The sequence below is a fragment of the Oncorhynchus mykiss genome, chromosome 1 (genome assembly GCF_013265735.2).
Source record: "Oncorhynchus mykiss isolate Arlee chromosome 1, USDA_OmykA_1.1, whole genome shotgun sequence".
NCBI lineage: Eukaryota > Metazoa > Chordata > Actinopteri > Salmoniformes > Salmonidae > Oncorhynchus > Oncorhynchus mykiss.
In genome coordinates, this window is record NC_048565.1 from 95,634,704 (window position 1) to 95,646,048 (window position 11,345).

The 11,345-nt window shown below is 44.1% G+C and overlaps 1 protein-coding gene across 7 annotated transcripts in view; it reads right to left on the reverse strand.

Annotated features, from left to right (window-relative positions):
- Window positions 1-457: 457 nt before the first annotated feature.
- LOC118966144 (gremlin-2-like) overlaps window positions 458-11,345 on the reverse strand; it is a 37,096-nt gene continuing 26,208 nt past the window's right edge. Inside the window, exons 2-3 of one of the 7 annotated variants that reach the window (XR_005053435.1) lie at window positions 2,481-3,889; window positions 458-2,397 (exon numbers count right to left, since the gene is read on the reverse strand). Coding sequence is in view for 1 of the 7 variants with exons in the window: in XM_036989220.1 (XP_036845115.1) it covers window positions 3,385-3,888 (504 nt within the window). In the remaining 6 variants the exon portion in view is untranslated. Of the gene's footprint in view, window positions 3,890-11,345 lie in introns of all 7 variants that reach the window. The other 6 variants (XR_005053427.1, XR_005053431.1, XR_005053434.1 and 3 more) reach the window with 6 other exon arrangements.

Here is an 11,345-nt window from a genome sequence, read left to right on the forward strand (position 1 = left end):
ATGTAAGGTAGTATTGTATTCTTTGTGTAACATATTTTTGTAAAGATTTTATTTTCTGTCCCGCAGCATGTTAAATCATCATCCTGGAGTTGTTGGATAATGGTTTATTAGTGTAAAATGTTGTTAGTATGTTACTGGATCTCTGCTTGTTTCTGGGAGCAGCAATGTCATTTATCTACAATAAAAAGGAATAAATTCAGCCTTTCTGTGGTTGGTGCAGGTTGATTTTGATTCTCTTTTGTTGAGAACAGCCTTTCTGTGGTTGGTTGATTTTGATTCTCTTTTGAAGGCCGGCGTTCTAATCAGAAACGTGTCCTGAAAGACGATGGTTAAGAATATGAGTCTTCAGACTGAGTGTTGTTTGCAGCAACTTTCATCTGAACTTTTTACAATACTGACGGCAAAGTTTAAACAAAACACAATGAAAACACACCAAGATAAACTTTCAACTTCGGTACAGGTTTAGGATATCATTTATTCATTTATGTAAATATAAATGCCATTATAATGTAACATTGTATTGATATAATCTCTCTAAATCTAATAATGTGATATTTATTTGTACATAATGATATATTGCCTGTGAAACCCCAGGTCGGCTGTTGCTGCAGTAGGACCTACTACTAACCCAGTCAGTCTCTATTCAACACCCTCCTACCCTCTGTGAAACCCCAGGTCAGCTGTTGCTGCAGTAGGACCTACAACTAACCCAGTCAGTCTCTCCAACAACCTCCTACCCTCTGAAACCCCAGGTCAGCTGTTGCTGCAGTAGGACCTTCTACTAACCCAGTCAGTCTCTATTCAACAACCTCCTACCCTCTGTGAAACCCCAGGTCAGCTGTTGCTACAGTAGGACCTTCTACTAACCCAGTCAGTCTCTATTCAACAACCTCCTACCCTCTGTGAAACCCCCGGGTAGGCTGTTGCTGCAGTAGGACCTTCTACTAACCAAGTCAGTCTCTCTCTAACAACCTCCTACCCTCTGTGAAACTCCAGGTCAGCTGTTGCTACAGTAGGACCTTTTACTAACCCAGTCAGTCTCTATTCAACACCCTCCTACCCTCTGTGAAACCCCAGGTCAGCTGTTGCTGCAGTAGGACCTTCTACTAACCCAGTCAGTCTCTATTCAACAACCTCCTACCCTCTGTGAAACCCCTGGGTAGGCTGTTGCTGCAGTAGGACCTTCTACTAACCCAGTCAGTCTCCATTCAACAACCTCCTACCCTCTGTGAAACCCCCGGGTAGGCTGTTGCTGCAGTAGGACCTTCTACTAACCAAGTCAGTCTCTCTCTAACAACCTCCTACCCTCTGTGAAACCCCAGGTCAGCTGTTGCTACAGTAGGACCTTCTACTAACCCAGTCAGTCTCTATTCAACAACCTCCTACCCTCTGTGAAACCCCTGGGTAGGCTGTTGCTGCAGTAGGACCTTCTACTAACCCAGTCAGTCTCCATTCAACAACCTCCTACCCTCTGAAACCCCCAGGTCAGCTGTTGCTACAGTAGGACCTTCTACTAACCCAGTCAGTCTCTATTCAACAACCTCCTACCCTCTGTGAAACCCCTGGGTAGGCTGTTGCTGCAGTAGGACCTTCTACTAACCCAGTCAGTCTCCATTCAACAACCTCCTACCCTCTGAAACCCCCAGGTCAGCTGTTGCTGCAGTAGGACCTTCTACTAACCCAGTCAGTCTCTATTCAACAACCTCCTACCCTCTGTGAAACCCCCGGGTAGGCTGTTGCTGCAGTAGGTCTACTACTAACCCAGTCAGTCTCTCCAACAACCTCCTACCCTCTGTGAAACCCCAGGTCAGCTGTTGCTACAGTAGGACCTTCTACTAACCCAGTCAGTCTCTATTCAACACCCTCCTACCCTCTGTGAAACCCCAGGTCGGCTGTTGCTGCAGTAGGACCTACTACTAACCCAGTCAGTCTCTATTCAACACCCTCCTACCCTCTGAAACCCCAGGTCAGCTGTTGCTGCAGTAGGACCTTCTAGTAACCCAGTCAGTCTCTATTCAACAACCACCTACCCTCTGTGAAACCCCAGGTCGGCTGTTGCTGCAGTAGGTCTACTACTAACCCTGTCAGTCTCTCCAACAACCTCCTACCCTCTGTGAAACCCCAGGTCAGCTGTTTCTGCAGTAGGACCTTCTACTAACCCAGTCAGTCTCTCCAACAACCTCTCTACCAGAGTCCCTCCGGAATAAGGTCAGCTGTTGTTACAGTAGGACCTTCTACTAACCCAGTCAGTCTCTCCAACACCCTCTCTACCAGAGTCCCTCTGGAATAAGGTCAGCTGTTTCTGCAGTAGGACCTTCTACTAACCCAGTCAGTCTCTCCAACACCCTCTCTACCAGAGTCCCTCTGGAATAAGGTCAGCTGTTTCTGCAGTAGGACCTTCTACTAACCCAGTCAGTCTCTCCAACACCCTCTCTACCAGAGTCCCTCTGGAATAAGGTCAGCTGTTGTTACAGTAGGACCTTCTACTAACCCAGTCAGTCTCTCCAACACCCTCTCTACCAGAGTCCCTCTGGAATAAGGTCAGCTGTTTCTGCAGTAGGACCTTCTACTAACCCAGTCAGTCTCTCCAACACCCTCTCTACCAGAGTCCCTCTGGAATAAGGTCAGCTGTTGTTACAGTAGGACCTTCTACTAACCCAGTCAGTCTCTCCAACACCCTCTCTACCAGAGTCCCTCTGGAATAAGGTCATATCTATTAGGGTACACATTAGAAACACATTTTGTAGTTGAAAATTAGCATTTTGTATTGGACAAGTCTCTTTTTGTTTCAGTCAGTTTTCTTCCATTTGAATACAACCCCCCCCCCCTCTCCGACAGGCTGAGGAGACCTGTGGTCCAGGTAAGTCTGCTTCTGCAGAGACGGTAGAGGAAGTGAGATGTCTCACTCTGCTTTTTTCCCCCGGGTTCATATACAGTCAATGAACTAAGTAGACCAGACCCAGCTGCTATTGCATTGTTGTCTATTGGAAAGACACTTCCTTAAGCAGTCTGGAATTGTGACCATTTTTTGTTTTTAACGGTAAACCCGCCTGAGTAAGATATCTTAATTTATCCACCATCTTTGAACTACAGAGTGTATGGGTTGATTCAGCCTGGGTTGTAGAAATGTCCGTTTGTCTCATATAGAGTGCTTGGTATGATCACCACAGAGCTGCTCCATAGAAATGTCTGTCATGCTCAGGTCTTCTAAAGAGAGTGGGCCCCTTCAGCTTTTATGTATTCATTCTATGTGCCGTCAGTAAAAATGCATGTCCTCACCCTCCATGTACTCAAGTCTTGTACAAACTGTCTCCTGTGAGGTGAGCGGAATATCTGTACAGTATCCTGGGATTGTCCAAGATGATAAAAAAAGAGAGACGAGTATCACCGCTTCCCAGAGTCACCGACGGAGACCGAAATACAGCGACACTGTTTGACTCTCTGGATCTTGCGGTGCCTGAAGGGCGGCTGGAGGTCGGGACAGTCCATTTCTACGGTCAGCGTGGTGAAACGATGCGGCCGGCAGAAAGCACAGGACCGGAAAGACTCCTGCTCCGTCTTAACGTGTCGTGGGATATAGAAGGAGTTACACTGTCCGTAGCAGAACCTGTTGATGACGGTACGACTGAGACAGCCTTCCTCGCTCACCGTCTGACGCAGCGGCTGGGTCTTGCACCAGTCACTCTTCAGGTACTTCCTCTCTGTGACGACCAGAGCTTCCTGGCTGGAGGCAAGTATTTCCTGTTTGCGGGTGCGTTTGTCAGAGGTGTTGCCGTTCCCTTTGAAAGGGTTGGGGATAGAGCCTTGGAGGCGGGTCTTGCGGGTGTCTCCGCCCACCAGCCACAGGACGCCTGCAAGCAGGATTGACAGAACAAACTGTCTGTACATCCTGACAGAGAGAGGAGAGGAGAGGTTAGAACAAACTACCTGAACATCCTAACAGAGAGGAGAGGTTAGAACAAACTACCTGTACGTCCAGACAGACAGGTTAGAACAAACTACCTGTACATCCTGACAGAGAGGAGAGATTAGAACAAACTACGTTTACATCCTGACAGAGAGGAGAGGTTAGAACAAACTACCTGTACGTCCAGACAGACAGGTTTGAACAAACTACCTGTACATCCTGACAGAGAGGAGAGATTAGAACAAACTACCTGTACATCCTGACAGAGAGGAGAGATTAGAACAAACTACCTTTACATCCTGACAGAGAGGAGAGATTAGAACAAACTACCTGTACATCCTGACAGAGAGAGGAGAGGTTAGAAGAAACTACTGTACATCCTGACAGAGAGGAGAGGTTAGAACAAACTACCTGTACATCCTGACAGAGAGGAGAGGTTAGAAGAAACTACTGTACATCCTGACAGAGAGGAGAGGTTACAAGAAACTACTGTACATCCTGACAGAGAGGAGAGGTTACAACAAACTACCTGTACATCCTGACAGAGAGAGGAGAGGTTAGAAGAAACTACTGTACATCCTGACAGAGAGGAGAGGTTTGAACAAACTACCTGTACATCCTGACAGAGAGGAGAGGTTAGAACAAACTACCTGTACATCCTGACAGAGAGGAGAGGTTAGAACAAACTACCTGTACATCCACAAACAGAGCAGCACAATCTTGTTTTTTTATCAAGTCCCTTAATGTTTGCCATAGCTGCAGTTGTGGTGCTGTGTCCCGATCTAAAGCCAGACTGAACCCTGCTCAGTATGTTCTACTCAATTAAGAAATTGTTTAACTGTGAGTTCACTAGGGATTCATCGACTTTGGCAAAGATAGGGAGTTCACTGGGGATTCATAGACTTTGGCCAGGACAGGGAGTTCACTAGGGATTCATAGACTTCGGCCAGGACAGGGAGTTCACTAGGGATTCATAGACTTCGGCCAGGACAGGGAGTTCACTAGGGATTCGGTTACTGGATTGAATCCCTGAGCTGACAAGGTCAAAATATGTAATTCTGCCCCCTGAACAAGGCAGTTAACCCACTGTTCCCCGGTAGACCGTCATTGTAAATAAGAATTGATTCTTAACTGACTTGCCTAGTCAGTCCGTTTGTCTGATCCTTGAGATCTGAGTTAAAGAATGTAATGACCCTTATCCTGTCTACAAAACACTCTGGATGTGAAGGTGGATGCTGTATATAACTATTTCTATTTAGATATCAGTCTATTTGACGAATACACAAACTTCTGATTGAGAAGGCATGTTTGTTCTGCCTCTTGCCGCTCGTCAACTGTAGCCTTTTAGGAGTTGGTGCCGAGTCAGAGCAAAGCTGCTACGTGATGAGCTCTGAAGGTTAACTAAAGCCTTTTAGGAGTTGGTGCCGAGTCAGAGCAAAGCCTGCTATGTGATGAGCTCTGAAGGTTAGGAGCGGAGAAGCGGTTTCCATATTGGAAAAACCTGATGCACCATGGGCGGTGGGGAACTTTTCTATATAAAGTGTATATCTGTCTCGTTTACCTGGTAGCCCTGCACATCAACTCTGTACTGGTACTCTGTGTATATAGCCAAGATATTCCTGTTTGGCCCTGTCCGGGGGTGTCCTTGGATGGGGCCACATTGTCTCCTGACCCCTCCTGTCTCAGCCGCCAGTATTTATGCTGCAGTAGTTTATGTGTTGGGGGGCTAGGGTCAGGCTAGGGTCAGTTTGTTATATCTGGAGTACTTCTCCTGTTCTATTCCGTGTCCTGTGTGAATCTAAGTGTGCATTCTCTAATTCTCTCCTTCTCTCTTTCTTTCTCTCTCTCGGAGGACCTGAGCCCTAGGACCATGCCCCAGGACTACCTGACATGATGACTCCTTGCTGTCCCCAGTCCACCTGACTGTGCTGCTGCTCCAGTTTCAACTGATCTGCCATATTATTATTCGACCATGCTGGTAATTTATGAACATTTGAACATCTTGGCCATGTTCTGTTATAATCTCCACCCGGCACAGCCAGAAGAGGACTGGCCACCCCACATGTGCTCTCTCTAATTCTCTCTTTCTTTCTCTCTCTCGGAGGACCTGAGCCCTAGGACCATGCCCCAGGACTACCTGACATGATGACTCCTTGCTGTCCCCAGTCCACCTGGCCGTGCTGCTGCTCCAGTTTCAACTGTTCTGCCTTATTATTATTCGACCATGCTGGTCATTTATGAACATCTTGGCCATGTTCTGTTATAATCTCCACCCGGCACAGCCAGAAGAGGACTGGCCAACCCACATAGCCTAGTTCCTCTCTAGGTTTCTTCCTAGGTTTTGGCCTTTCTAGGGAGTTTTTCCTCGCCACCGTGCTTCTACACCTGCATTGCTTGCTGTTTGGGGTTTTAGGCTGGGTTTCTGTACAGCACTTTGAGATATCAGCTGATGTACGAAGGGCTATACAAATACATTTGATTTGATTTGATATTACCTTGTACCCCTGAACATGGACTCAGTACTGGTAGACAGTGTATATTGACTAGTTATCATTGGCTCAGTACTGGTACCCAGTGTATATTGACTAGTTATCATTAACTCAGTACTGGTATAAATAGTACTGGTTGCCAGTGTATATAGCCAAGTTACTCAGTACTGGTATATATAGTACTGGTGTATAAATAGTACTGGTGTATGAATAGTACCTGTGTGTGTTTATGTATGTATGTATGTGTGTATGTATATATGTGTGTGTATGTATATATATATGTGTGTGTATGTATGTGTGTGTGTGTATGTATATATGTGTGTGTATGTATGTATGTATGTATATGTATATATATATATGTATATGTATATATATATATATATGTATGTGTATGTATGTATATATATATATGTATATGTATATATATATGTATATATATATATATATATATATATATATATGTATATATATATATATATATATATATGTATATATATATATATATATATATATATATGTATGTGTATGTATGTATATATATATATGTATATGTATATGTATATATATATATGTGTATGTATGTATGTATGTATATATGTATATGTATGTATATGTATATGTATATATGTGTATATATATATGTGTATGTGTATGTATATGTATATGTATATGTATGTGTATGTATGTGTGTGTGTGTGTGTGTGTGTATATATATGTGTATATATGTATGTATGTATATATATGTATATGTATATGTGTGTGTGTGTGTGTATATATATGTATGTGTGTATGTATGTAACATCACTGCTCTAGAGGAGATCTGCATTGAGGAATGGGCCAAAATACCAGCAACAGTGTGTGTGAACCTTGTGAAGACTTACAGAAAACGTTTGACCTCTGTCATTGCCAACAAAGGGTATATAACAAAGTATTGAGAAACTTTTGTTATTGACCAAATACTTATTTTCCATCATAATTTGCAAATAAATTCATTAAAATTCTACAATGTGATTTTCTGGATTTTTTTCTTCTCATTTTGTCTCATAGTTGAAGTGTACCTATGATGAAAATTACAGGCCTCATCTTTTTAAGTGGGAGAACTTGCACAATTGATGGCTGACTAAATACTTTTTTGCCCCACTGTATGTATATATGTGTGTATATATATATCATTCACACTTCTGTGAAATCAAACTACTGTTGTGCAAATGTAATAGACAGCAGGTGGAAATTACAGGCAATTAGCAAGACACCCCCAATAAAGGAGTGGTTCTGCAGGTGGTAACCACAGACCACTGCTCAGTTCCTATGCTTCCTGGCTGATGTTCTGGTCACTTTTGACTGTTGGCGGTGCTTCCACTCTAGTGGTAGCATGAGACGGAGTCTACAACCCACACAAGTGGCTCAGGTAGTGCAGCTCATCCAGGATGGCACATCAATGCGAGCTGTGGTAAGAAGGTTTGCTGTGTCTGTCAGCGTAGTGTTCAGAGCATGGAGGCGCTACCAGGAGACAGGCCAGTACATCAGGAGACGTGGAGGAGGCCGTAGGAGGGCAACAACCCAGCAGCAGGACTGCTACCTCCGCCTTTGTGCAAGGAGGAGCACTGCCAGAGCCCTGCAAAATGACCTCCAGCAGGCCACAAATGTGCATGTGTCTGCTCAAACGGTCAGAAACAGACTCCATGAGGGTGGTATGAGGGCCCGACGTCCACAGGTGGGGGTTGTGCTTACAGCCCAACTCCGTGCAGGATGTTTGGCATTTGCCAGAGAACACCAAGATTGGCAAATTCGCCACTGGCGCCCTGTGCTCTTCACAGATGAAAGCAGGTTCACACTGAGCACATGTGACAGTCTGGAGACACCATGGAGAACGTTCTGCTGCCTGCAACATCCTCCAGCATCACCGGTTTGGCGGTGGGTCAGTCATGGTGTGGGGTGGCATTTCTTTGGGGTGCCGCACAGCCCTACATGTGCTCGCCAGAGGTAGCCTGACTGCCGTTAGGTACCGAGATGAGATCCCAGACCCCTTGTGAGACCATATGCTGGTGCGGTTGGCCCTGGGTTCCTCCTAATGCAAGACAATGCTAGACCTCATGTGGCTGGAGTGTGTCAGCAGTTCCTGCAAGAGGAAGGCATTGATGCTATGGACTGGTCCGCCCGTTCCTCAGACCTGAATCCAATTCAGCACATCTGGGACATCATGTCTCGCTCCATCCACCAACGCCACGTTGCACCACAGACTGTCCAGGAGTTGGCGGATGCTTTAGTCCAGGTCTGGGAGGAGATCCCTCAGGAGACCATCCGCCACCTCATCAGGAGCATGCCCAAGCGTTGTAGGGAGGTCATACAGGCACGTGGAGGCCACACACACTACTGAGCCTCATTTTGACTTGTTTTAAGGACATTACATCAAAGTTGGATCAGCCTGTAGTGTGGTTTTCCACTTTAATTTTGAGTGTGACTCCAAATCCAGACCCCCATGGGTTGATACATTTGATTTCCATTGATCATTTTTGTGTGTCAGCACATTCAACTATGTAAAGAAAAAAGTATTTAATAAGAATATTTCATTCATTCAGATCTAGGATGTGTTATTTTTGTGTTCCCTTTATTTTTTTGAGCAGTGTATATACAGTGCCTTGCGAAAGTATTCGCCATTTCTTAAAGATATCCATAAAAAGTGTCGTTTAAAGTTTGCCACAAGCCACCTGGGGGAGACACCAAACATGTGGAAGAAGGTGCTCTGGTCAGAGGAAACCAAAATTGAACTTTTTGGCAACAATGCAAGACGTTATGTTTGGCGTAAAAGCAACACAGCGCATCACCCTGAACACACCATCCCCACTGTCAAACATGGTGGTGGCAGCATCATGGTTTGGGCCTGCTTTTCTTCAGCAGGGACAGGGAAGATGGTTAAAATTGATGGGAAGATGGATGGAGCCAAATACAGGACCATTCTGGAAGAAAACCTGATGGAGTCTGCAAAAGACCTGAGACTGGGACGGAGATTTGTCTTCCAACAAGACAATGATTCAAAACATAAAGCAAAATCTACAATGGAATGGTTAAAATAAACATATCCAGGTGTTAGAATGGCCAAGTCAAAGTCCAGACCTGAATCCAATCGAGAATCTGTGGAAAGAACTGAAAACTGCTGTTCACAAATGCTCTCCATCCAACCTCACTGAGCTCAAGCTGTTTTGCAAGGAGGAATGGGAAAAAATGTCAGTCTCTCGATGTGCAAAACTGATAGACATACCCCAAGCGACTTACAGCTGTAATCGCAGCAAAAGGTGGCGCTACAAAGTATTAACTTAAGGGGGCTGAATAATTTTGCACGCCCAATTTTTCAGTTTTTGATTTGTTAAAAAAGTTTGAAATATCCAATAAATGTCGTTCCACTTCATGATTGTGTCCCACTTGTTGTTGATTCTTCACAAAAAAATACAGTTTTATATCTTTATGTTTGAAGCCTGAAATGTGGCAAAAGGTCGCAAAGTTCAAGGGGGCCGAATACTTTCGCAAGGCACTGTATAAATATATATATATGTGTGTGTGTGTGTGTGTGTATATATATGTTTATGAATATATATATATATATATATATATATATATATATTAGTACTGGTATTATAGTACTGGTATATATTGTTTTCGTTACTATTTGTGTATTTATTCCTTGTGTTATTATTTTTCTTTTGATATGTTTCTCTCTGCCGTAAACATTCCACTGTTCCATTCCACACTCTCTCTCTCTCTCTCTCTCTCCCTGTCTCTCTCTCTCTCTCTCTCTCTCTCTCTCTCCCTGTCTCTCTCTCCCTGTCTCTCTCTCTGTCTCTCTCTCTCTCTCTCTCTCCCTGTCTCTCTCTCTCTCTCTCTCTCCCTGTCTCTCTCTCTCTCTCTCTCCCTGTCTCTCTCTCTCTCTCTCTCTCTCTCTCTCTCTCTCTCTCTCCCTGTCTCTCTCTCTCTCTCCCTGTCTCTCTCTCTCTCTCTCCCTGTCTCTCTCTCTCTCTCTTCGTTTCTCTCTCTACCTCTCTCTCTCTCTCTCTCTCTCTCCGTTTCTCTCTCTACCTCTCTCTCTCCCTGTCTCTCTCTCTCTCTCTCTCTCTCTCTCTCTCTCCCTGTCTCTCTCTCTCTACCTCTTTCTCTCTCCCTGTCTCCCTCTCTCTCTCTACCTGTCTCTCTCTCTCCCTCTTTCCCTCTCTCTCTCCCTCTTTCCCTCTTTCAAATTCAAATTCAAATTCAAGCTGCTTTATTGGCATGAAAAACATTGTGTCAATATTGCCAAAGCAACAATGTATACAATATACATTGTAACAAAATTATAAATGATAGCAAATAATAATATAAAATGGTAGTAAATAATAATACAAAATTAAATACAAAAATAAATACAATAAAATGGTAACAGTCTACAGTAAACATTAATAATTATAGTAATAACAATAATAGTAATAATAAGTAAGTTACTGTTTACTATGCAGATGTTATTATTCAGTGTCCCTCAGGCTATGGCAGGAAAATACATATTTGGCTGCAAGAGGAGCCATTGCTCCTTCGCCCATGAGTATTCTTAGTTTTTCCTCTGGGTTCAATTTGTAAAAATGTGGAATATATGTAGTCATTTCTGTGAATAATGAATCTCTTTGTGAGGAATATTTATCACAGTAAAGGAGAAAGTGCATCTCTGTCTCTACCTCCCCTGTCATGCAGTGACCACATACACGCTCCTCTTTGGGTAGCCATGTCTTTTTATGTCTGCCGGTTTCTATTGCCAATCGGTGGTCACTCAGCCTGTACTTGGTAAGGATCTGTCTCTGCTTCGTATCTCTGACAGAGTAGAGATAATCAGCCAATTCATATTCTCTGTTCTTTCCCTCTCCCTCTTTCCCTCTCTCTCTCCCTCTTTCCCTCTCCCTCTTTCCCTCTCTCTCCCTGTCTCTCTCTCT